At 38.4% G+C, this 27792-nt stretch overlaps 1 protein-coding gene across 5 annotated transcripts in view; it reads left to right on the top strand.

Moving 5' to 3' along the window:
* Positions 1–27362, top strand: part of SLC39A8 (solute carrier family 39 member 8) — an 87447-nt gene extending 60085 nt beyond the window's left edge. For 3 of the 5 annotated variants that reach the window (XM_001168404.6, XM_063808979.1, XM_054683232.2), the window contains exons 7-9: positions 18617–18824; positions 19024–19208; positions 23503–25029. In XM_001168404.6, coding sequence (XP_001168404.1) covers positions 18617–18824; positions 19024–19208; positions 23503–23652 — 543 coding nt within the window. In that variant the 3' untranslated portion in view covers positions 23653–25029. Of the gene's footprint in view, positions 1–18616; positions 18825–19023; positions 19209–19784; positions 21350–23502; positions 25030–27171 lie in introns of those variants that run through there. The other 2 variants (XM_009448071.4, XM_054683230.2) reach the window with 2 other exon arrangements.
* Positions 27363–27792: the final 430 nt, after the last annotated feature.

Raw genomic sequence — 27792 nt, 5'->3', positions numbered from 1 at the left:
AATTTCTTTTGAAACAACTTTTTTTGGCAAGATTGCACCTAAAGCTTCTAAATTATCTAGAGAAATTCCAAGTTGTTATTATGTGTTTGATATGTTGTGTTAGTCTTATCCATACACTGTGGCAGGTTTTCTGAAGAACCTCAACCGTATCTTGCCTTTGATGCTGGAGAGCCCAGTTTGTTAGTGTTAAGTTCTGGAAAGCAATAAAAGTGCATCTATCTAAACATGTTCTATACTAAATTGCTTTCACTAATCAAGCAGGACTTATCCCTATTTAGAAGAATTAGTGAGGTTTTAGTCAATTAGGCTTGATGTCAAGTTAATTTTTCCTCCATTAGTGTAATGAAGAATTGCTGTGTTGTTCTGTCATGCATGCTGATTGATAAAAAAAGTTAATAATGAATGCCAATACATTTTTCTCTTGAAAAATGAACCAATAATATATGAGGTTCAAGTAAATTATTCTGCTCATCAGAAAGAATTGCTTATTCTACTGTGTGGAAAGCCCAGTGGCAAACCAGGGGAAGCAATGGAATATTTAAATACTTATTCTATTGCTGGTCAGTCTTTAACATCAGCTTTTTAAAAGATTGCCTTATAAAGGATGTCCATTTCATAATTGTTGGATGACTAAAATAGACCACTTTGTTTTCTTTGGCTTCTGCTATTTGCTTATTTAAAAATATTTATATTGTGCTCTATTCTTTGCATGCTGCATTCTGCAGTTTGGGAATACTGAATCAAGACCTGGTGAGTAACTTTTACTCAGTGGATTGCATGATGAAAGATTTGCCAAACCATAAGGTGTTTTATTTTAATAAATGAAATCCATCTCCCTTGAAGAAGCACTTGCAGAGGCAGAATTTACTCTACATTTTATTATTCCATTTTATTTATTCTATATATTCAAAATAAGGATTCTAAATCAAAAAGATACCAAAGCTAATGCATCCTGTAAATGAAGTGTGGTCTTGCCAAACTGCTTTTTGAGGTTGACATTACTATATTATATAGTAATTAGCAGACTGGCTCATGCACACATACATGCACACACACACACACACACACACACACACACACACACCCATCTATAATATTTATTTGTCTCTACAATCATATCTATTCAGTTTTGTGTCTGAGGTAAATTTCCAGATAACAAATTTCACTTTTATAACTATTAATACTTCACTAATAATCTTAGTGAATAAAAAAAGAATTGAAGATATTTGAAGAACAATTTAAGTGCTCACTCTTAATAAAAGTATTAAGGGTTAGAGTTAGGGCATTGATTAGGTGGTGAAATTTGATTCTACTATATGTCTGCTTCTTAGATAGAGAATTTCAGTCCCGTTCTAAGGCTCTCAATTCAATTAATAACTCTTCATTTATTTAAATTAAGTGGTGACATTCTCCTGCCTTTAACTTTGCTCTCCATGCTAATTATTGGCTCAATTTATTTAGAAGTATTATTATAGAAGTTTTGAATCCTAATAAGTAGAAAGAGAGACCAATGTGTGAGCCTAATTCTTTTTCGAAGTGATTAAGGTATTATTACTTTTTATTTGTTATCAGGTATCAGAACATTAAAAGTAAAATAAAAGAACAGACTTTATTTTACTGAATCTCTTTCTACTTAGGAATATCAAAGTGCTTAATGAACATGACTTTATCGAACCTTTATACCAACTTAGTGAAAGTGGATAAAAGTCAGAAACATTTAGCAGCAGAGGAAACACCAATAGAGATTACATTTGAGGGTTCCATAAGACATTCCGGCCTCTGGTCTTATGCTTTCTAGTGTATCCTCCTCTATTACCAGGTTACAAAATATATATTGGAAAAAATAAGTGAGGGATCAGCCATCATTAATAGTTTCCTGGGTTGCAAACAAACACCCAAATCTAGAGATTGTTTCCATTTAGAAAGTAGAATCTCAAAAATTCTTTTTTGGACAAACATCACTTTTGCAAAAATAGTCTGTATTTTTTTTGTAATTTTTATAGTGTTTGTGACTTTGATCAAAATCCCAGAATCATGTAACGTTTATATTAAAACAACAATGGCAATCTTAAACTGGGCCTCTGTGATATATCAGGCTACTTTTGTGACAACATTTTATATTCTGAATGATATCCTGGTCCATACATTAAATCAGTGATGCTATATTAAAGCATAGGAAGATGGTATTCAGTCATTCATTCCATCATTTATTTTCTTCTCATGTATTCAGTGATCACCTGCCAAGTGCCAAGCTCTGCTCTACACCTTAGAAATTCCATGACAAACTAGACAGAAAATGCTCATGTGCTCTGCCATTCTGGTTCATTCTAGTGGGACACACAGCCCAACATCATAGAGTTACAAATGCCATGCAGGCACTTATAAGTAGGAGCTAACTAATGTGTACATGTGGACATAGAATATGGAATGATAGACAATGGAGATTCAGAAGGGTGAGCAGGAGGGAAGAGGATGCATGATAAGATATTACTTAATGGGTACAATATACTTTATTTGGGTGATGGATACCCTGACATCACCACTACTCAATCTATACATGTAACAAAATTATACTTGTACCCCATACATTTATACACATAAAATACAAAAATAAATTTTAAAATGCCCTGCAGGGAATTAAAATGTGATATGGTGATGTCTGGGTCACTATGTTAGTGTGGGTGGTCAGGGATGACTTCCTCAAGGAGAACACATTTAAGTTAAAATCAGAATTGTAAGAAGGAACCATCCATGTGAATATCCGAGAGAATAATATTATGGCTGAGCAAACAGCCAGTGAGAAATCTCTAGGGTAGGAAACAGTTCAGTGGGTTTTAGGAACAGAAAGATGAACAGAGTAGGTAGGCACAGTGGATGCTTGTATAAAATGACATTGGAAAACATTCTAGATAGAAATTCTTCTTCAAAGTAAGCATTCCTGTGTTCTAACACTTAAACAGTGTTAATAATACAAGACATTGGCTCCAAAATTACATTTTATTAAATGTTATAAACTAAGAACAGGTCAGTCAGGAAAACAACTGTCTTTTGCAATCAGTTTTTGCAATCTGTAAACAATAGATTATATGTAGTGGATTTGAAAGCTCTAGGATGGTGTTTTTTTTCTCCTCAACGATTGGAAGTATTATTTTAAGTGTGTGTGAAGTGTTAGCAGTCCTCAGAACACCTCAGCACATTAGTTCAGTGTCTTCTACTCAAAACCAGAGGTACTTGAATCCTGGAGGTACTCCACCTTCCAGGATGGAGACTGGCAAACAGCAATAAAATAATAATTTCTTACCTTATAGCAACAAGCTACTTAATTCAGAAATTCCTCATCTGAAAAACTCAATTCTCTTGGGAAGTCTCTTGACCTCTTATTGCATAGGCTTAGGAGTCAAATAGTCTGGGCACAAATCCTGACTTTCCCATTTTCTAGCTGTGTCGTTTTGGGCAAGTCCCTTCTTCCAGTGTCCTCATTTATTTCCTCTGTAATCAGGATGATGTACTCATCACAGGCATTTAGAAAAGCATCTTGCAAACAATAAATCTTTAACAGGTTATCTGCTTTCATTGCTAATATTCTTACTTTTATGCCCTCCCTTTCCAAACGATCTTCTGAAAAACTGTGTTAAGTCCACAAAGTTAGAAGCAAGATGGTTGCCAATAAAAGTCTTCTGCCTTGAGGGCTGGGTGTGGTGGCTCACGCCTGTAATCCCAGCACTTTGGGAGGCTGAGGCAGGCGGATCATGAGGTCAGGAGATCCAGACCATCCTGGCTAACATGGTGAAACCCTGTCTCTACTAAAAATACAAAAAATTAGCCAGGCATGGTGGCACGCACCTGTAGTCCCAGCTACTTGGGAGGCTGAGGCAAGAGAATCGCTTGAACCGGGGAGGCAGAAATTGCAGTGAGCCAAGATTGCATCACTGCATTCCAGCCTGGACGACAGAGTGGGACTCCGTCTCAAAAAAAAAAAAAAAAAATTGCTTGATCACTAGAATAGAGGGGGAAGCCTCTGAGATCCATTGACTGAAATGTATTTTGATATTTCATTTCTCTACTTAATTCAGCACCCCCCCACCATTTAATTAAAAATAATATTTATTGAACACCCATTAAACGCTAAATTCTCGGCCAAAAAGGAAAAAAACATCTTGTCCTTCCAGGAGATTTTAATCCAGTTCTTCAACTCTCAGTAGCTAAGAATTGGCAGACAAACAACAAAAGCATCTCTGCACTGAATTTTATGTTATATTGATGAACCAATTTGGAATTGATTAATGAACTTTTTTTATGCACACCCTTTCCATGTTGTGCATAAATGTCCATGTGTTTGCTCTTTGGAAAGACTGGAATACATGCTTCATGGGACAGTGATTTGTGAACATGTCATGAGAGAAGATGTACTTTTACTATTACTACACATTTATTTAGTCAACAAACACTCACTGAGTGCCTACAGTGCTACATTCTGGGTGAACAGGAACCACCAACTCAGAAAATAAAATCCTGTATCTCCTAGGTATCACAGGCTTAGCTTCTTTGGCATGGAGGCTCAAATCCTGTTTCTGCACATTTCTAGAGGTATGACTTTGGTTAATTTACCTAACCTTTCTATACCTCGGTTCCCTCATTTGTAAAATGGGGATAATATCTATATAGGGCTGTTGTGAAGATTAAACGATGGTATATGTAAAATGTGTAGGACAGTACCAGGAGCATAGTGAGAATGCGGCAGGAGGCTCTGTTATTACTGTAAATATTATTATCACTACTGCTCTGTGCTCCAGTGGTGTATTCTGTATATTTCATGCCCAATTCTTCTTTTCTTAAACGGGTCGGCACATCTTTAGAGTGGCACAGTGACAGCTTTCAGAGGGAATGTGGTCCTGGTACCCTTATCCTGTGTGGCTCCTACTTCTCACGCTCCATGTACAGAGTAGAGACAGCCTCTGTTTTTCTGAACTACTGAAATATAAACCAGGGTGCCAGTTGCCCCTTGCAGAGAATAGCTTTATATTTGTCTCTCTGTTGGCACCTTGCCTATTCCTTATCACCCCCACTTGGTCCTAAGTGCCTGTTCTGTCATGGTGGTTGCAGTTACCACTGGCTCTAATCTCTCTTCTCATCTATTTCTTTGCCTCTTACCACTTTCCCTAAGCTCCTTGACTGTGTGTTTCTAGATCTTCTCTGCCACAGAAAGCAGTCTCTCTTTTTTTGCAGGTGAGTCACATGGAGTATATTGAGTGGGATCTTGAATATTTCAGTTCTTGACGTAATTCATGTCAAATGTTAAGACATGACAGGCAGCTGCTGCACGGGGTTGGTTTCTCCACGGCATCCCATCCTACCCCTGTTTTCTCATATGAATTATTCTGAAAGCCTTGAGGCTGATCAGGGTAGATATTCCTATATTTTGGAAACACTACTTTTAAGGATCCTAGCAACTGATTTCTCCAACTTACATTGAAACTTAAACAATTCCCTGGTGCCTCCTGAATCCCTTTAAGATGTTGCAGTAAGAATGAGAGTTGTGTAGGCGGGGAGGTACATTTTATGGGCTTTTTATAAGAAATGATATCCTGTGTCCTGAATGTACTAGTGCATTAATGCCATCCTCATCTGTAGCAACAGTAAGCAGCCTTTTAGAGTGGTATAAATAGTCCATTAGGATAAACATAAATATTTAACTATTATTTACTTTAGATTCCATTGGCAAAGTAGCACATTTCTTGAAAACCTCTCAGGTTTCTCCTAAATTGTTCTTTTCAAGGCAGTAAAAATGCTATGGTCCCAAACTGAAAATAACTGATTATTAATTAAACTACTAAAGACCAAAACAACTTTACTCACATTCCACAGAAGGATTGGAGAGACAGGAAACAACTTGCGAGGTTTCTAGAAATTGTTATTTTCTTGTTAATCGTTATTTTAATTAGCAAGGAGAGTTTTGGAAATAGTTTTGAGCTTTACCTGAAACTGAATGACTGGAAGGTAAGTGCATTTGAATTATATTTGGTTACATGCATTAAAGGATAAATAATTTCTCTTTTCTCATGTGAAGCTTCATTTTGGTTGTAGTTAGCTGACTTTTCAGGGTTAGGAGAAGGACCAAGTAATCACCAGCTATAAAATACAAACATTTATCACTGGAAAACCTAGTAATGAAAGCAAAGCCTATCAAAACTTTATGTTTATAGAATGCGTTTAACTCTTTTTAATATATTCATGTCTATGTAATCCTTTTGTTACTTTTTTCATGAAAACTTATTTAACAGTATATATAGTTCATAGTATTGTGTTGTGGAATGAGCATTAGACTTTGGATATGTCAAATCCTTTCCAGAGAGAGATGGCCCACTCAAATAAGGATAAATAATAAATAGGGGAGAGACAGTTTGTAAAACTCTGAGCACGGTGTAGGTGAACCACAGGGCAGTAACCTGAGGCTAGTAACAGTGGAGCTGTCAACAACCTATGTCCAAAGGGAAAAGGGAAGAAAAAAAGTTCTCTAGAACCTGAAAGGAGCTAGTTTTGTGTAGAAAGCTACTGTACGTGGAACAGTGATCTTTAGTTGTGGACATAGCCAGCCTAAGTTAACCTTCAAGGAGGGAGCCAAGGGAATAAATATCCCGATCCCCACTCCTCCTTCCCTCCAATTTTGTTAGAGCTCACTGTCTGGAACCTGCTGAGCACCTGGACATGAGGGCCTTTGATAGAGTGCCTACAGGTCTTATGGGGAAAGAAGAGCGGAAAGCGGATCTGGAGGGAGAAATGAAAGATACCTTGAATACTCTACCACTTTTCTCTCTATCAACCTCCAATCTTGTCCTCCATGTGGTTGACAAATGCATGTTCCTAACACAGGGTATGCACAAAATCCCATCAACTACCATATCATTCCCATGATGTCTTTTACTAATACTGCAACCTGACTAAAATATTGGTCCCCAGCAACACTCTTCATATAAAATATTGGGAGAAGAGGATGCAATTAAGGAACATTAATTATAGCTGCAGCTCACTTCTGGAGCTGGTCATGAGGCCTAAACTGCTCATTATAGGGCCCCCCATCGACAATACCTTCTGTATTTACCTTACTGTCTGACATCACCTTGACTGGATGAGTCATTTTCCAGTTAGGGCAATTGAAATCTTCATTTCTTTAAGATCTGAGTGCTTGGTAGTCTTGTTTTTATTGGGGGATCGTTGCTATTTTCCCTTGACTAGGACTATCGGGAAGGGAGTACTAAGAGGCATCCCACTGAATTCCCTGAGTTCTAAGCACTGTCCTTGTCTTCATTCTGTAGTAGAAAATCAATTCCCCCTGATCATTAGGTGTGATTACCCTAGCTAGTTATAGTGACTTTCTCATCTCTGTTGGTTCGGGACCATAAATAAATTTAAATTGCCAGGAGTTAGTCTCTACTTCCAGTGAATCAGAAAATGACCATGTTTCCTGGTATAAGAATTACTGCCTTGGACAGTAGGGCCATCAAACTCATCAAGTCCAAGGTTTCGGGGACAGGAGGCAAGAATTCTTTTTTTTATTATTATTATACTTAAAGTTTTGGGATACAGGTGCAGAACGTATAGGTTTGTTATATAGGTATACATGTGCCATGGTGATTTGCTGCATCCATCAACCCGTCATCTACATTAGTTATTTCTCCTAATGCTATCCCTCCCCTTGCCCCCCACCCCACTAACAGGCCCCAGTGTGTGATGTTTCCCTCCCTGTGCCCTTAAGTTCTCATTGTTCAACTCCCACTTATGAGTGAGAACATGCGGTGTTTGGTTTTCTGTTCCTGTGTTAATTTGCTGAGAATGAGAATGATGGTGTCCAGCTTGATCCATGTCCCTGCAAAGGACATGAACTCATCCTTTTTTATGTCTGCATAGTATTCCGTGGTGTATACATGCCACATTTTCTTTATCCATTCTATCATTGATGGGCATTTGGGTTGGTTCCAAGTCTTTGCTATTGTAAATAGTGCAGCAGTAAACATACATGTGCATGTGTCTTTATAGTAGAATGATTTATAATCCTTTGGGTATATACCCAGTAATAGGATTGCTGGGTCAAATGGCATTTCTGGTTCTAGATCCTTGAGGAATTGCTACACTGTCTTCCACAATGGTTGAACTAATTTATACTCCCACCAACAGTGTAAAAGTGTTCCTATTTCTCCACAGCCTTGCCAGGATCTGTTGTTTCCTGACATTTTAGTGATCGACATTCTAACTGGCATGAGATGGTATCTTATTGTGGTTTTGATTTGCATTTCGCTAATGATCAGTGGATGATGAGCCTTTTTTCATATGTTTGTTGGCCACATAAATGTCTTCTTTTGAAAAGTGTCTGTTCATATCCTTCACCCACTTTTTGATGGGGCTGTTTGTTTTTTTCTTCTAAATTTGTTTAAGTTCCTTGTAGATTCTGGATATTAGCCCTTTGTCAGATGGATAGATTGTAAAAATTTTCTCCCATTCTGTAGGTTGCCTGTTCACTCTGATGATAGTTTCTTTTGCTGTACAGAAGCTCTTTAGTTTAATTAGATCCCATTTGTCAATTTTGGCTTTTGTTGCCATTGCTTTTTGTGTTTTAGTCATGAAGTCTTTGCCCATACCTATGTCTTGAATGGTATTGCCTAGGTTTTCTTCTAGGGTTTGTAGGGTTTTAGGTCTTACATTTAAATCTTCAATCCATCTTGAGTTAATTTTTGTATAAAGTGTAAGGAAGGGGTCCAGTTTCAGTTTTCTGCATATGGCTAGCCAGTTTTCCCAAAACCATTTATTAAATAGGGAATTCTTTCCCCATTGCTTGTTTTTGTCAGGTTTGTTGAAGATCAGATGGCTGTAGATGTGTGGTGCTATTTCTGAGGCCTCTGTTCTATTCTATTGGTCTATATATCTGTTTTGGTACCAGTACTATGCTGCCTTGGTTACTGTAGCCTTGTAGGATAGTTTGAAGTCAGGTAGCGTGATGCCTCCAACTTTGTTCTTTTTGCTTAGGCTTGTCTTGGCTATACAGGTTCTTTTTTGGTTCTATAAGAAATTTAAAGTAGTTTTTTTCTAATTCTTTGAAGAAAGTCAATGGTAGCTTGTTGGAAATAGCATTGAATCTATAAATTTGGACTGTATGGCCATTTTCATGATATTGATTCTTTTTATCCATGAGCATGGAATGTTTTTCATTTGTTTGTGTCCTCTCTTATTTTGTTGAGCAGTGGCTTGTAGTTCTCCTTGAAGAGGTCCTTCACATCCCTTGTAAGTTGTATTCCTAGGTATTTTATTCTCTTGGTAGCAATTGTGAATGAAAGTTTGCTCATGATTTGGCTTTCTGTTTGTCTGTTATTGGTGTATAGGAATGCTTGTGATTTTAGCACATTGATTTTATATCTTGAGACTTTGCCGAAGTTGCTTAGCAGCTTAAGGAGTTTTGGGGCGAGATGATGGGGTTTTCTAAATATATAATCATGTCATCTGCAAACAGAGATAATTTGACTACCTCTCTTCCTATTTGAATACCCCTTATTTCTTTCTCTTGCCTGATTGCCCTGGCCAGAACTTCCGATACTATGTTGAATAGGAGTGGTGAGAGAGGGCATCCTTGTCTTGTGCTGGTTTTCAAAGGGACTGCTTCCAGCTTTTGCCCATTGACTATGAAGTGGGCTGTGGGTTTGTCATAAATAGTTCTTATTATTGTGAGATATGTTCCATCAATACCTAGTTTATTGAGTGTTTTTAGCTTGAAAGGGTGTTGAATTTTATTGAAGGCCTTTTCTGCATCTATCGAGATAATCATGTGTTTTTTGTCATTGGTTCTGTTTATGTGATGGATTGTGTTTATTGGTTTGCATATGTTGAACCATCCTCGCATCCCAGGGATGAAGCCTACTTGATCATATTGGATAAGCTTTTTAATGTGCTACTGGATTTGGTATACCAGTATTTTATTGAGGATTTTTGCATCGATGTTCACCAGGGATATTAGGCTGAAATTTTCTTTTTTTGTTTTGTCTCTACCAGGTTTTGGTATCAGGATGATGCTGGCCTCATAAAATGAGCTGGGGAAGAGTCCCTCTTTTTCTATTGTTTGGAATAGTTTCAGAAGGAATGGTACCAGCTTCTCTTTGTATATCTGGTAGAATTCGACTGTGAATCTCTCTAGTCCTGGGCTTTTTTTGGTTGTTAGACTATTAATAACTGCTTCAATTTCAGGACTTGTTATTGGCCTTTTCAGGGTTTCGACTTCTTCCTGGTTTAGTATTGGGATGCTGTATGTGTCCAGGAATTTATCCATTTCTTGTAGATTTTCTAGTTTATTTGCGTAGAAGTGTTTACAGTATTCTCTGATGGTAGTTTGTATTCCTGTGGGATCAGTGGTGATCTCCTCTTTACCATTTTTTTTATTGTGTCTATTTGATTCTTCTCTCTTTTCTTCTTTATTAGTCTGGCTAGCAGTCTATCTATTTTGCTAATCTTTTCAAAAAACCAGCTCCTGGATTCATTGATTTTTTGAAGGGTTTTTCATGTCTCAATCTCCTTCAGTTCTGCTCTGATCTTAGTTATTTCTTGTCTTCAGCTAGCTTTTGAATTTGTTTGCTCTTGCTTCTCTAGTTCTTTTAATTGTGATATTAGGGTGTCAATTTTAGATCTTTTCCACTTTCTCCTGTGGATATTTAATGCTATAAGTTTCCCTCTAAACACTGCTTTAGTTGTGTCCCGGAGATTCTGGTACATTGTGTCTTTGTTCTCATTGGTTTCAAAGAACTTATTTCTTTCTGCCTTAATTTCGTTACTTACCCAGTAGTCATTCAGGAGCAGGTTGTTCCGTTTCCATGTAGTTGTGTGGTTTTGAGTGAGTTTCTTAATCCTGAGTTCTAATTTGATTGCACTATGGTCTGAGAGACTGTTATGATTTCTGTTCTTCTGCATTTGCTGAGGAGTGTTTTACTTCCAATTATGTGGTCTCTTTTAGAATAAGTGCCATGTGGTGCTGAGAAGAATGTATATTCTGTTGATTTGGGGTGGAGAGTTCTGTAGATATCTATTAGGTCAGCTTGGTCCAGAGCTGAGTTCAAGTCCTGAATATCCTTGTTAATTTTCTGTCTCATTGATTTCTCTAATATTGAAAGTGGGGTGGTAAATTCTCCCACTATTATTGTGTGGGAGTCTAAGTCTCTTTATAGGTCTTAAGAACTTGCTTTATGAATCTGGGTGCTCCTGTATTGGGTGCATATATATATTTAGTATAGTTAGCTCTTCTTGTTGCATTGATCCCTTTACCATTATGTAATGCCCTTTTTTGTCTTTTTTGATCTTTGTTGGTTTAAAGTCTGTTTTATCAGAGACTAGGATTGCAACCCCTGCTTTTTTGGTTTTTTTTTTTTTTTTTTTGCTTTCCATTTGCTTGGTAAATATTCCTCCATCCCTTTATTTTGAGCCTATGTGTGTCTTCTTACATGAGATGGGTCTCCTGAATACAGCATACTGATCGGTCTTGACTCTTTATCCAATTTGCCAGTCTGTGCCTTTTAATTGGGCCATTTAACCCATTTACATATAAGCTTAATATTGTTATGTGTGAATTTGATCCTGTCATTATGATGCTAGCTGTTTATTTTGCCCATTAGTTGATGCAGTTTCTTCATAGTGTCAATGGTCTTTACATTTTGCTTTGTTTTTGCCATGGCTGGTACTGGTTGTTCCTTTCCATATTTACTGCTTCCTTCAGAGCTCTTGTAAGGCAGGCCTGGTGGTGACAAAATCCCTCAGCATTTGATTGTCTGTAAAGGATTTTGTTTCTCCTTCACTTATCAAGCTTAGTTTGGCTGAATATGAAATTCTGGGTTGAAAATTCTTTTATTTAAGAATGTTGAATATTGGCCCATACTCTCTTCTGGCTTGTAGAGTTTCTGTAGAGAGAGCCGCTGTTAGTCTGATGGGCTTCCCTTTTTAGGTAACATGATCTTTCCCTCTGGCTGCACTTAACATTTTTTCCTGCATTCCAACCTTGGTGAATCTGATGATTATGTGTCTTGGAGTTGCTCTTCTCAAGGAGTATCTTAGTGGTGTTCTCTGTATTTCCTGAATTTGAATTTTGGCCTGTCTTGCTAGGTTGAGGAAGTTCTCCTGGATAATATCCTGAAGTGTGTTTTCCAACTTGGTTCCATTCTCCCCATCACTTTCAGGTACACCAATCAAACGTAGGTTTGGTCTTTTCACATAGTCCCATATTTCTTGGATTCTTTGCTTGTTCCTCTTCATTGTTTTTTCTCTAATCTTGTCTTCATGCTTTATTTTATTAAGTTGATCTTCAATTTCTGATATACTTTCTTCTGCTTCATAGATTTGGCTATTGATACTTGTGTATGCTTCACGAAGTTCTTGTGCTGTGTTTTTCGACTTTATCAGATCATTTATGTTCTTCTCTAAACTGACTATTCTAGTTAGCAATTCCTCTAACTTTTTTTTCGAGGTTCTTAGGTTCCTTACATTGGGTTAGAACATGCTCTTTTAGCTCAGAGGAGTTTGTTTTTACCCACCTTCTGAAGCCTACTTCTGTCAATTCATCAAACTTATTCTCCGTCTGGTTTTGTTCCCTTGCTGGTGAGGAGTTGTGATCCTTTGGAGGAGAAGCAGCATTCTGGTTTTTGGAATTTTTAGCCTTTTTGTGCTGGTTTTCCCTCATCTTGGTGACTTTATCTACCTTTGGTCTTTGCTGTTGGTGACCTTCAGATGGAGTTTTTGAGTGGCCATTCTTTTTGTTGATGTTGATGCTATTGCTTTCTGTTTGTTGGTTTTCCTTCTAACAGTCAGACCCCTCTTCTGCAGGTCTTCTGGAGTTTGCTGGGGGTCCACTCCATCCCCTGTTTGCCTGGGTATCACCAGCATTGGCTGTAGAACAGCAAAGATTGCTGTCTGCTCCTTCCTCTGGAAGCTTCGTCCCAGATGGGCACCCATCAGATGCCAGTCGGAGCCCTTCTGTATGAGGTGTCTGTTGAGCCCTGCTGGGAGGTGTCTCCCAGTCAGGAGGCACAGGGGTCAGGGACCCACTTGAGGAGGCAGTCTGTCCCTTAGCAGAGCTCGAGCACTATGCTGGGAGATCTGCTGCTCTTTTCAGAGCTGGCAGACAGTAACGTTTAAGTCAGCGGAAGCTGTGCCCAGAGCTACCCCTTCCCCTGGGTGCACTGACCCAGGGAGATGGGAGTTTTATCTATAAGCTTCTCACTGGGGCGGCTGCCTTTCTGTCAGAGATGCCTTGCCCAGAGAGGAGGAATCTAGAGAGGCAGTCTGGCTACAGTAGCTTTGCCGAGCTGTGGTGGGCTCTGCTCAGTTTGAACTTCCTGGAGGCTTTGTTTACATTATGAGGGGAAAACTGCCTACTCAAGCCTCAGTAATGGCAGATGCCCCTCCCCACACCAAGCTCGAGTACCCCAGGTTGACTTCAGACTGCTGTGCTGGCAGCAAGAATTTCAAGCCAGTGGGTCTTAGCTTTCCCGGCTCCTTGGAGGTGGGACCCGCTGAGCAAGACCACTTGGCTCCCTGGCTTCAGCCCCCTTTCCAGGGGAGTGAATGATTCTGTCTTGCTGGTGTTCCAGGCACCACTGGGGTATGGAAAAAAACTCCTGTAGCTCGCTTGGTGTCTGCCCAAACAACCACCCAGTTTTGTGGTTGAAACCCAGGGCCCTTGAGGTGTAGGCACGCTAGGGAATCTCCTGGTCTGTAGGTTGCAAAGACCTTGGGAAAAGCATAGTGTCTGGGCTGGAGAGCACTGTCCCTCATGGCATGGCTCCTCATGGCCTCCTTTGGCTCCAGGAGGGAGGTCCCCGGCTCCTTGCACTTCCTGGGTCCTCATCCTGCTTCTGCTTGCCCTCAGAGGGCTGCACCCACTGTCTAACCGTCCTGAATAGATGAACTGGGTACCTCAGTTGGAAATACAGAAATCACCTACCTTCTGCGTTGGTCTGGCTAGGAGCTACAGACCAGAGCTGTTCCTACTTGGCCATCTGGCCTGTCAGTAAGAATTCTTTAAGTGGTGTATTAGGCATAAAAATAAGATAGATTACTTTATTTATCTGTTTATTTATTTGGAGACAAGGTCTAACTCTGTCGCCCAGCTGGAGTGCAGTGGCGCAATCATAGCTCTCTGTAACTCTCCTTCAGCCTTTCGAGTAGCTGGGAACATAAGCTCATGACACCATACCTGGGTAATTTTTTCTTTCTTTCTGTTTTTTTCTGAGATGGAGTCTCGCTCTGTCACCCAGGCTCGGCTCACTGCGATCTCGGCTCACTGCAAGCTCTGTCTCCCGGGTTCATGCCATCCTCCTGCCTCAGCCTCCTGAGTAGCTGGGACTACAGGCGCCCGCCACCACTCCCAGCTAATTTTTTTTATTAGTATTTTTAGTAGAGACGGGGTTTCACCGTGTTAGCCAGGATGGTCTCGATCTCCTGATCTCGTGATCTGCTTGCGTCGGCCTCCCAAAGTAATATATTTTTTGTATAGACGAGGTCTAGTTATGTTGCTCAGGTTGGTCTTGAACACCTGGCCTCAAGCAGTCCTCCCCCTTGGCATCCCATAGTGCTGGGATTACTGGCAGGAGCCCCTGAGCCTGACCTATACCCCTTTTACTCTCACCTCTTGGTTCCTGGATTTGTGCATTCTCTACAGCAGAGATGACACCATATACTTGGCTGCCCAACCTATGAACAGAACTCCAACCTCTCAGGGTGTTATCTCTTGGCTTGCACCCTGGCTGAGGCTTCATCAGGACATTTCATCATTCTGTCAAACTGGTTGCTACTAGAGGGTGCAGGTGATGTGATCCATGAATTATATGTATTGAGCCCACTGTCTCACTTCCTTTGCTAAAAAATGGTTAGGAGATAGTTTTCACAGGAAACCTTGGCTATATATCAGTTGCACTATAAGTCCATGAATGATGGTGCTTGCAGAGGCACTGAAGGCAGGGGAGACATATATTGTATATGTCTATCTTTGTGAGTCCAAGAGCATCCCCTTATAATGGGAGGAATCCAGTGGAATCATTCTGCTACCACATACAGCCACCTGGTCCTCTTGCCCTGTTGGACAGTGATAGCTTTTTGGGGGCTCAGCATCAGCCTTGGCTTTTGAAGTTTGGGACTTCTTTAGTGCTGGAAAGCCAGATTCCCCCTGGTAGGAGAAGAGAATGCTGAACCTATATATATCCTCCCTCTGCACCACTCTGCGCTTTATATGTGGGTCCATTAAGCAAACATTTGGATGGTTGATGAAGGATACTGAGTGACAATCAGATTTTCTTGTTCACTTTATTACTGAAGCTATCCTCTGTGATAGCCTTTTATGAGATTTAGTGGAATAGAATTAGATTCACATTCTGTACTTATTAAAAGAGACTCTTCCGTATATTCTTCACCTCCTCCTTTGTGTCCTTCTTGTCTGTCCTTATCTTTCTCCTCCTTTTAGTCCTCTTCCTGCTCCTCTTACTCATGCTTGCTCATTTCCTTCTCCTTGTTCTCCCTGTTTTCCTTTTCCTCCTTCTCCACATGCTCCACCTTGTCCTCCTCCTAATCATCCTTCTCTTCTTCCTCTTCCTCATCCTCCTTCTCATCCTCCTTATACTTGTCTTCCTCCTCCTCCTCATGCTACTTCTCCCTTTCCTTGTGCTCCCTATTCCCCCAGGCCTCCTCATCCTCTACAATTTTCTCCTCCTTCCTTAAACTGTTCTGCAATAAGCCCATTTGTTTTCTCCATTTTAATTTCTAAGTACTTTTTTTGAAAAAAATTTTGTTTTTTGCCCTCCAATTTATGTTGGGATTCAACATAGTCTCCCCTCTATTTTTTTAACTTTGGTGCATGATATTCTTTCTCCCCCATTCTGATAACACTACACAGTGCTTTGACTTCCATCCCCATTAATAACTAAGTGAAAGGTGTTACAAGTCTTGCTGAAGATTACACGGTAATTCTTCTCACAGCCAAGCTTGAACTCAGTTTTAGATTCCAGACTTAGTGTCTTTTCACTAGGCTGAATTGCCTCATCATGGCTGAGGATAGAAATAGCCTCATATTTAGAGTAAAACTCAGACAAGAAAGCAAGCAAGTGAATAACAATAACAATAGAAAACAAAAATTTAAAAAGGAAAGAGAGAGATAGGCATATTCACTAATTCAACTACAGGAACTTGAATTTAGTGTTCTCTCTGCTCAGTGATTTAATTCTAGGTGAATTAAAAAAGAAGTTTCTGTGAAGGTTTGCTGACTTTGGTTTGTTTCAAAACTATTAAAAATGTAAAACTCTTACCTGCTCAACAGTATCATTTGGGACCAAAGCTCATAGAGCGAATATGAGGCATAATAAATAGAGTCAATAATATCTGTACTTAGAGGTAAGAGAATCACTCCTGATATATTAATTTAATTTCTTCTGTAAAATTAAGGGTGTTTGTATACAGACTCTGTATGTGATATCGGGTAGTCAAGACTTGGTTTTGTGGTCTTCTTCTGAAATCATCACAATAAGGAAATTTTAAACATGTAATTAGACAAATTAGATTGGAAGATGAAAACAACTGCTTTAATTCAAAATAATCTCAATAAGTATATCACGGCATTAAGTTTTACAAAGCCCAGGTCACTTCCTCTGTGGCTTTCCCTATGACCACCTTTGTTTCTCCTTCAGCTGTAATTGCTTCCCGCTCTGGGGCATTTTTTATGCAAACTACCCAATCCACCTGTGCTAAATTATGATTGTTTATTGTGTTGTGCGTTTAAGATACAGCTATAAAGTAAAAAGCCCACATTTTAAGAAAAGATAGATTTTTTTTATGTGGATAAACTTTGTTTCTTAAAATAAAAAAGATTTGATACTTACTCAATGTTGCATCAAGCGTTCAGAAGAGTTTTCTGAGAGGTGGGGAAGTCTCCTTGCGAATTACCTTCAGATCCTATTACAGAGAAGGATCCCCATCCCCGATATGTTTGTAGTAGTAAAGCACTGTTGCCAAAAATGCCCATTCACTCTTTTTTTGTATCTCTGGGTAAGTTTACCAACCTTTTTGTGCTTTAATTTCCTCAACTATAAAATGATGGTAACAGTTGTACTTTCCTCATAGAATTGTTCCAAATGAATTCGGTATTTGAAGTGCTTAGAACAGTGCCTAGCACATTATAAATGCTATGTGCCTTTGCTGTTACTATTTCTACTACGACCACATTGGTGATGACAGTGATGATGAATCCTATTACTAACAGTTTCCCATTCATTTCATATTAATTAAAAAAATATTTGCTCCAAATGCTTTTATCTGTGCCTACAAGCAAACAAAAATCCAAAGGTGCAGATTTGCCACTAATGAAATAGCAAAGAGATGTATTGCAGGATTTAAGGCTGATTCTGAAAGTGTTGGTCCCCAAAGTGTTTGGAGTAGTGAAGTGATATTGGAGTAACTGTAAAACCTCTTAGATGGTTGCTCTGAAGTAAGCCCCTCTCTGTTGGATATATATTGCATGTTTTTTTTTTTAATGTATCCATATATATTATGGCTTGTTTCTCCAATGTAAATACACTTCTTGAAGACAGAAGCTGTGTTTTCCATTTCTGTGTATTTCCCATAGCATTCAACAGAGTGTTTTACAAATTTCAGAAGTTCAGTAAATATAATGATTAGCTGCTTAGGTAGAGGTGGGAGGAGGAGAATTAGGAATAAAATGTTCTCCAGTTAATTGCAAACTGCTTTTGTACTTAAAAATGAATTTGCATTTTATCTTTTTCTACAACTTCTGGAAACTGTTTTAGTTGGCATTTGTCATTTGATTTTGTACAATTTTGTAAATTTTCTGGAAATCTAAATTCCTACAAAGAGTCCATCACAGGATTTTCTATTTTTTTATTGTTTCTACATGAAAGGAAGTGTTAGTGTAAAGGCTAGCCTGTTCCATTTACACTTCATGCAATTTGTTAAGAAAATAATTAAGCTTTGGAGCTAGTAGGGACCATATTGTTACAGCCTAAACCCTCCACAGGGTACCTGGAACAGAATGGAAACTCAATAAGTTGTTGATAAATAAATGAATCATTTAGTACAATGTCTTCATTTCACAGTCGAAGGAACTCTGTGATAACTTGCTCCCTGTCACATGGTGGCATAGGAGGGATTAGAACAAATGTTGCTGATGTCATCATGCTCTAGTTGTGGATTTCACATTTAAATTGTAACATGAAAAAGACTTTTAAGTTTAGTCTTTGAATAACTTCCTTCATTTTAAATCTTGTGTATAAATAAATTTCTTAGGTTAATATCTGCTACATTTTAGAAAGGCAGTAGGAAGAAGTTTATACAAGTCAAAAGAATTGTTTTAAAGGGAAAGTAAAGGAAAATATCCGTTAGTGGCTTATTCGAGGTGTGTCAGTTGATTAATTTCCTTTCTCTCGACCATAAGTTTTCTTTGCTCTGTTATATATTATTAGGGTTTCCTAGTTACTCTAAAAGATTTTCTGTTGGAACAATTTGTTTTTCTCAAGACATAACCCATCTCCAACTTGCCTGTATTTCTGAGACTTTCAAGAAATGTTGGTTATAATTTTAATTGATTTTCTGCTAGGATGGAAAAAAAGAGCCAAGTTCATGTACCTGTTTGAAGGGGCCCAAACTGTCAGAAATAGGGACGATTGCCTGGATGATAACGCTCTGTGATGCCCTCCACAATTTCATCGATGGCCTGGCGATTGGGGCTTCCTGCACCTTGTCTCTCCTTCAGGGACTCAGTACTTCCATAGCAATCCTATGTGAGGAGTTTCCCCACGAGTTAGGTAAGGAGCTCTGCTCATATTGTAAAAGTCTGCTTACTTCTTGATTTCAGTGGAATGAGACTTTTCAGGTGACATGCTCTTAAAATCCTTCTGATGCACTAAAATGAAGACCTTGTTGGACATTGATGATTATCTTTGATCTCATCCAGAAATAAAAAAAAAATAAAACTATTCACTTGATATTTTCTTCTTCTTCTAGGAGACTTTGTGATCCTACTCAATGCAGGGATGAGCACTCGACAAGCCTTGCTATTCAACTTCCTTTCTGCATGTTCCTGCTATGTTGGGCTAGCTTTTGGCATTTTGGTGGGCAACAATTTCGCTCCAAATATTATATTTGCACTTGCTGGAGGCATGTTCCTCTATATTTCTCTGGCAGATATGGTAAGAAGCTTAAAATTTGTATTTTGTTTTAATTTAAAATTTGGAAATGAGTATCTGGATTATAGGTTAACTAAGGGTGGCCTTCTGCTTTCCGCAGTGTGGAAGGCCTTTCTGTTGTAATTCAGAACAATCCCATTTCAACAGATCATTCTACTTGAGTAGTTTACACTAATAGTAATTTGAAACTGATCCTCACTGGTTCTTTAAAACATAATCGTATTGTTTGAAGGTGAAATGATTTGTTTTTGCTGAAATAGAGATATTTTCCTCTATCTCTATTCCCCTTGTGGTTGGTACTTCTTGTCTTATGTTATAGTATGTCCCTATAGGACTTTCTTCTCCTTTTTCTCCCTCTTTTGTGTCTATGTCACATTTGGAAGAGGAATAACTTATTAGAGTAAATAGCATTTTGTTATTTCAAAGTTCTAAACAGTGACAGCTTTTTGGGTTAAACTAAAACTGGTACACTAAAATTGGTAAAATTTTGACAATAGTTATTTGACATAGTATATATTTATATCTGTTCAATGTCTGTGTCTTTGTATCTGTGTGTATGTGTGTGTATGTGCTCAAAAGAGCGTGCATGGCCGGGTGCGGTGGCTCATGCCTGTAATCCCAGCACTTTGGGAGGCCGAGGCGGGCGGATCACAAGGTCAAGAGATCTAGACCATCCTGGCCAACATGGTGAAACCCTGTCTCTACTGAAACTACAAAAATTAGCCGGGCGTGGTGGCGGGCGCCTGTAGTCCCAGCTACTCGGGAGTCTGAGGCAGGAGAATTGCTTGAACCCAGGAGGCAGAGGTTGCCGTGAGCCGAGATTGTGCCACTGTACTCCAGCCTGACGACAGAACGAGACTCCATCTAAAAAAAAAAAGAGTGTGCGTGTGTGTGTAAGAGAGAGAATATCCTGTGCATTTTCAAATAAATCATGGAAATCTTTCTATAAAATGATAATATGGTAGTGTATGAAAATCAAGGAATATTTCTTTTGCATTTGGAACTGGATGTATTACATACATAATTTAATAATTTGATTTTTTTATTTGCATTCTTACCTCCAAATTATATTTATCTAGCTCTGTTCATGGTTCTCTGCAGACCCTCAGAAGAGCAAGGATTTCATCTCTTAGAACCAATGCTACATTTATAACTTTTTTCACAAAATTAATGTCTCATACTATCTTATAGTCATTTTACTTTCTGATATAAGAATGGAATCTTATTAGAGTTGTTCAGTTTAAAGAAATAATACTAAGAAATAATACTCATCCTGGAGTGAGCAAAATAGGCACAGTTCAAGGGGCTTTTCCATTCATGGGGTTTTTCCTCTAGAAAGAGGGGATCCTTAAATTAAACAACAAAAAATCACACAGATGACTAAATAATTACAAATAATGAAAAATGCTATGAAATAAGAGAGAAAATAGAATATATGATGAGAGATGATAATAAAGGAATCTAGAATAAACTAGGATTAGCTAGCAAAAGTGTTTTAGCAAGATATAAGGTGAAACGTGAAGGATTTAGTCCACTGAAAAATTAGAGAAATACAAGTTCTGGTATAGGTGATGGTAGGTGTGAAGATTTTGCTGGGTAAACTTGAGGTCATGAAAGAATGGGATGGGTGAAGCATAGAGAGCAGGTAATGGAAAAGGAGAAAGAGAACATAAAATGAGGTAAATTCCATCCCACTGATTGATTCAGTTGGAGAAAAATACTACTTCAGTACTTTTACTCTTGTTGATGCCTGAAAGAACTAGATATTCCTATTAAGCTATCAGTACTAAAACCTTTAAACATCCAAAATAAATGATCATACCACCCCTCCCAGCATTCTATTACAGGAGCACCTTGTTTTATTGCACATTGCTTTGATGCACTTTGTAAATGCTAGGTTTTTTGCACATTGAAAGTTTTTGGCAACCCTGCCTCAAGCAAGTCTGTCAGTGCCATTTTTCGAATAGCATGTGCTTATTTCCTGTCTCTGTCACATTTTGTTAATTTTTAAACTATTTCAAACCTTTTCATTATTATTATAATATCTGTTATAGTGATTTGTGATCAGTGATCTATGATGTTACTATTATGTTTTGGGATGCCATGAACCACATTCGTATAAAATGGTGAACTTAATTGACAAATGTTGTGTGTGTTCTGCCTGCTCCCCTGATCAGCCATCCTTCCATCTCCCTCTCCTTGGGCTTCCCTATTCCTTTGACACCCAACAATGTTGAAATTATACCAATTAATAATCCTACAGTGGCCTCTAAGTGTTCAAGTGAAAGGAAGAGCTGCACATCTATCATATTAAATCAAAGGCCTGAAATGATTAAGCTTAGTGAGGAGGGCATGTTGAAACCCAAGGCAGGCCAAAAGCTAGACTTTGTTTGCCAGATAGCCCAGTTGTGACTGCAAAGAAAGGATTGATGAAGGAAATTAAAAGTGCTACTCCAATGAACACACAAATAATAAGAAAGCAAAACAGCCTTATTGCTGACATGAATAAAATTTACGTGGTATGGATAGAAAGATCAAACCAGCTACAACGTTCCGTTAAGCAACAGCCTATTTCAGAGCAAGGAATAACTCTCTTCAATTCTGTGATGGCTTACAGAAGTAAAGAAGCTGCAGAAGAAAAACTGGACATTAGCAGAGGTGTATTCATTAGGTTTAAGGAAAGAAGCCATCTCTATGACATAAAAGTGTCAGGTGAAGCAGCAAGTGCTGATGGGAAGCTGCAGAAAGTTATCCAGAAGATCTAACTAAGATCACTGATGAAGGTGACTACACTAAACTAATAGATTTTAAGTGTAGCTGAAACAGCCTTCTGTTAGAAGAACATGCCATCCAGGACTTTCCATACTAGAGAGAAGAAGTCAATGCCTGGTTTCAAATCTTCAAAGGATAGGCTGACTGTCTTACTAGGGACTAATGCAGCTGGTAACTTTAAGTTGAGGTCAGTGATCATTTACCATTCCCCAAATCCTAGGGCCCTTAGGAATTATGTTGAATCCATTCTGTGCTCTAGAAATAGAACAACACAGCCTGGATGATAACACATCTGTTTACAGCATGGTTTAGTGAGTATTTTAAACCCACTGTTAGGACCCACTGCTCAGAAAAATAAAAGAAATTCCTTTCAAACATTACTCTTATTGACAGTGCATCAAATCACCTAAGAGCTCTTATGGAGATGTACAAGGAGATGAAAGTTTTTGTGCTTGCTAACACAACATATATTCCGCAGTCCATGGATCAGTCCATGGAGTAGTTTTGACTTACAAATCATATCATTTAAGAATAATTTGTAAGTCTATAGTTGCTGTAGATAGTGATTCCTCTGATGAATCTGGGCAAAGTAAGTTGAAAACTTTCTAGAAAGGACTCATCCTTCTAGATGATATGAAGAACATTTGTGATTTATGGAAGGAGTCAAAATATCCACATTAATTGAAGTTGGAAAGAAGCTGATTTCAACCCTCATGGATGACTTTGAGGTGTTCAAGACTTCAGGGAAGGAAGTAACTGCAGAGGTAGTGGAAATGGCAAGATAACTAGAATGAGAAGTGGAGACTGAAGATGGGACTGAATGGCTGCAATCTCGTGATTAAACTAGAATGAATGAGGGGTTGCTTCTTACGGAGGAACAAACAGTGATTTCTTGAGACAGAATCTATTCCTGGTGAACATTGCTGAAATGACAACAAAGGATTTAGAATATTCTACAAACATAGTTCATAAAGCAGGGACAGAGTTTGAGAGGATTGCCTCCAATTTGGAAATAACTTCTACTGTGGGTAAAATGCTGTCAAACAGCATTGCACACTACAGAGAAATCTTTCATGAAAGAAATAAATTGATGTTGCAAATGTCGTTGTCTTATTTTAAGAAATTTCCACAGCCACTCCCATCTTTAGCAACCACTATTCTAATCAGTCAGCAGCCATCAAGATGGAGTCAAGACTCCACCAGCAAAAAGATTACAACTCACCGAAAGCTCGAATGATTGGTAGCATTTTTTAGCAATAAAGTATTTTTTAAAATTATGGTATATATATTGCCTTTTTAGATATTATGCTATTGCACACTTAATAGTCTACAGTATAATGCAAATATATCTATTATATGCACTGGGAAACCTGAGAATTCATGTAACTTGCTTTATTGAGATGTTTGCTTTATCACACTGGTCTGGAACCAAACCCACACTGTCTCCAAGGTATGCCTCTAAGTGACTGTTTTGTGGTTTGCCACAAGATGGCAACAGTTATCTAACAATATATCTGTCTTCTAGTTTCCAGAGATGAATGATATGCTGAGAGAAAAGGTAACTGGAAGAAAAACCGATTTCACCTTCTTCATGATTCAGAATGCTGGAATGTTAACTGGATTCACAGCCATTCTACTCATTACCTTGTATGCAGGAGAAATCGAATTGGAGTAATAGAAAATGGAAGATGGTGTTGTTAATAAAGGCATTTAATAGATAAAAACATCTCCAAAAAGGATTTTGAAGCTGATCCTATTTAGTTAAAAAGATAATTTTGCTTTCAACTGTAGGTCCAGAAAACTAACTATTGGCATCAGTCTGTGAAATAGTCCATTATTTGTTGTTAAAATGCTTCAGAAGGTTTTCAGTGTCAGTCTGAGATGCCTGGTATATAGGAGCCTTTGGGAAATACCTATTTTTCAGTATTCCATGCATATTGGATATCACCATGAAGCAAGAGACATGCATTCTATAATCATGTAGACACTCAGACTCAGGGGAAAATACAAGTTATATCCTGAAAGCCTTTAAAACTCTATGGTAGGATCAAAGATTCAAATGGTTTCAGAGAGGTTTTATTTCAATTAATTTGTTCTAGTGCTTTCAAGAGCAAGTACATCAAAATGTAGAAGGTAAAATGTATGCAACACTAATATGAATTATTCCAAGTCTTTAAGGAGCCAAAGAAAAAAAAGATTTCTCACAGCTTTTTGTCCTGTTTTGTATTTCAATTAGGAACTTGCAGTATTATTTTGAAAACCATTCTAAAATAATAGGAGTTAGGAAATAAATAAAGTTTTGCTAGCCCTGCTAAGTTCAGGCTTAGAAGCTTATCGCTAAGTGTAAACTTCACCAGATTCCACGAAAAGCTGGATAGCTTTTTTTCTGACTTATGTTGTGGTTGCACCCCTCACAAATGGCAGAACAGTATGTAAAGCTGATAACACCTCGGTTTCAGTGCACCATGTGTTTGCTTTGTGAAGGTGAAGAATATGTTGGTTTAGAGAAAGAAATTGGATGTAATTTTATGCAATTTACTTTTAAAGACAAACATAACTATTTAGCAGAGAATATTTTAATAAATGCAAAACAACAGCTGGACTGCTGTACATCAAGGACAGATTAACTGGAAAACATATGTTCCTTATGTGTGATCGAGAGCCATTCAGAAAAGACTTCCTTTGTGTTCAGCCTACACTTTTCCATATGGTATACCTTGAAAAAAATTAGCACACCATGGTTATTTTTCTACCTTTTATAAAAGACAGAGCCTGTTTACTCATTTAGAAGATGGAGAAAATTGGTCTAAAATTGAACATCCTAGATTCACACTCCCAAGTCACTTAAGGTGATTTGATGGTGAGGAAAATGATTGACAAAGCCCAACAATGATCTCAGGAATTACATTTTCCAACAGACCAAAAAATGTTTTCATGTAGCAGCAATGCAGATTTGGTGAATATTTAATATATATTTTAGTATGTATTTCACTTTATGACTGACAATTAAAAAATATTGTTTGGCCAAATAGTAAACACCCTTTTGAAACCATGTATTGTGTCATTTGTTATTTAATATCTGTCCTGTTGAGTGACTACCATGTATCTGGTATTATGGGGGAGAGATATAAATAGGAAATCAGTGATGTGCTCAAACTGGAAATCTAACCCCGCCATGGCTTATTTCTATACCAGTTGCTTAGCATGGCCAACCCGAGAGTCGACGATTTTAATAGTCCCTGAATAGTATTATGATGATCTCTCGTTACTTAGTAGGGCCCTACCTAGTAGACTGTTTCGCTTTACCACATCTAAAAGGGTTTCTTTAATGAGGTGCTTAAATTTTTAAAAAGTGAACTAGTTGAGAAGAGCCAAAACAGCACCACGAGTTTACCAGACAATTAACATAGGCATATCAACAGCTGATTACTGAATGCCTGTGCCAGGGGAAATCTTCCAGTCTGTCCTCCATGCTCTGGTTGGCATCATCTTCCTTTAGGTCTCACTTTGGAGACCAGACTTCTGTGCTCATTTAAGGTCCATTACGGTACAAGAGGTTAACCCTATAATAAATAGATTCTCCAACACTGATGTTACTACAGCTTCTTTCTCACTGATACTTTGCCTTCCATACAACTGTGGGTGGCAATGTCTGTGTTGGATTGCTTTTCCTTAGCTTCCTTTCTGTGCCAGGTATGCACAAGGCATTCTCTCATGGCCATTTCTCTTCCACATTGGGAATTTCCAGCTTCTGGATGGTCCCAGAATCAGTGAGTTTACTAGTAAGATTTCAGGCAAGCTAAGGCAGCTGGATAAACTGAAGACTCTAAATACCTGTTTCATTAATTCTAAGACATGCATTTCCCTAAATGGTATGCTGTAATCACTGACAGCTGGGTAGCATTGTGGAAGTAGTTATACTTGCCTGAAAATGAAAATCATCTGTTGCAATCTGGTAAGGCTAAGAAAATGCCAGTAGCACTGTGTTTAGGATTTGATGGTGTATGGTAACAGGATTATCTATGTTAGGTTTACTTTCCTTCTTATAAAACAAGTGTGGAAGGAGCAGTGCAGGGTTGGCATGGCAGTCCCATGGTGGCTGGGAACCCAGACTCCTTTAATCTATTAGCTCTGCCATCTTTAACTTGTGACTCCCACCTTCAAGATTGCTTCATGCTCTAAGATGGTTGCTACAGATTCAGCCTTAAGGTCTAAATTCTACATAGACAGAAGGAGGAATGGGTAGAAAGGCAAAAAGTTCAAACTCAGCTCTTCCTCCCTCTTTAAAGAACCTTTTCAGAAGTAATAGCCAATAATCTCCACTTGTATTCAATGACCAGAATTAGTCACATGGCCATACCAATCTTCAGGAGAAGCTGAGAAACATTGCTTTTAGCTGGATACATTACCAGCAATAAAATCAGAATTCTCTTACTGAAAAGAAGCCCAGACTGGATATCGGCTGTCTCAGGTACAGACAGGCTTGTATCAGTTTAATTCGTAAGCTTATTACTCCAGATGGTTCTTATGCAGCCAGTTTAGGGAACTGCTTTTTGTAGGGATTCTCATGACTTGTTTCGGATCAATCCCTTGTCACTTTATTTTAATTATACTGGCCTATCTGAGCAGTCTTTCCTAATAACCAGTATTTTTCTTTACACACTTGAACTACTTGTCATTATAGTGACAAGCCTCCTGTGAGTACTATTTATTTACCTTGAAGAAATCCTGTGTTTTTCACAGGATGATCTAAATTCTAAGGAAACGGAAACAAAACTCTTTTCTATGGACTTTGATCTTTCTGTTTAAAGCTCTTCTGATTACTGGAGCCACATCCAGAACTATGAAACTAAGTACTATTAACACATACTGGCAAAAGTAAATTTAAAAAAACACTTATTTCTCCCCCTGCCCCATATGGGTTATTACAGCCAGTCAGTGCAAGAAAAGTTGGATCTGACATCCAAATGTGGTAAAGCAGAAACAGTCTACTAGGTAGGGCCCTACTAAGTAACGAGAGATCATCATAATACTATTCAGGGACTATTAAAATCGTCGACTCTCGGGTTGGCCATGCTAAGCAACTGGTATAGAAATAAGCCATGGCGGGGCTAGATTTACAGTTTGAGCACATCACTGATTTCCTATTTATATCTCTCCCCCATAATACCAGTTTGTTATCTGATTCTTGTAGATAATCAAATGGGCTACTGGTGACATCAAATCTCAACTTCATTTACTTTGGATATATACGGTAAGAATAACAAGGAACAATTTTAATGGGTGGGCTTGCATGTTTTAAAGTTTATACAATGGCTTAATTCCTTCTGCAGTGACTGTGCATGTTATTCCCACAACAGTATAGACCAACTGGTGGTAAAACCCCAGTGAGGCAACACGTGGATAATTTATTGCCAAGCTTATGGTCACCAACAGGATGTTTGCTTAGGGGTCATAGGAAAGAAAAATAAAGATGAAAAGTTATGAGTACAGGGGGAAATCTCCTTGGAAGAATTCAAATGGGAAATTCTTCCCTCTCTCAAAAAGCTGAGGAAGTTTATAAAACTTGTTTCAGTCTGTATTTTGTGGCAAGCTCCATTAGCAGACCTCACAGACACTGCGGGTGGTGTCTGTAGAGAGGCTCAGAGGAGGTCTGGCAAGTGCCTTTGCAGGTGAAGTGAGGAGAGTTGTTGCTACCTCAGCTTGACCTTCAGTCATAGAGTTTGTTGGGATAAAAGGTAGACGAATATTCCCATGGTCTAGTGTGAGCCGAGTGGTGTGTAAGTTCTGGTTTGGAACAATTTAAAATCTTCTG

This window comes from Pan troglodytes, chromosome 3 (genome assembly GCF_028858775.2).
Source record: "Pan troglodytes isolate AG18354 chromosome 3, NHGRI_mPanTro3-v2.0_pri, whole genome shotgun sequence".
Lineage (NCBI taxonomy): Eukaryota > Metazoa > Chordata > Mammalia > Primates > Hominidae > Pan > Pan troglodytes.
The sequence above is the reverse complement of the archived record's forward strand: the minus strand, read 5'-3'. Positions and strand labels throughout refer to the sequence as shown.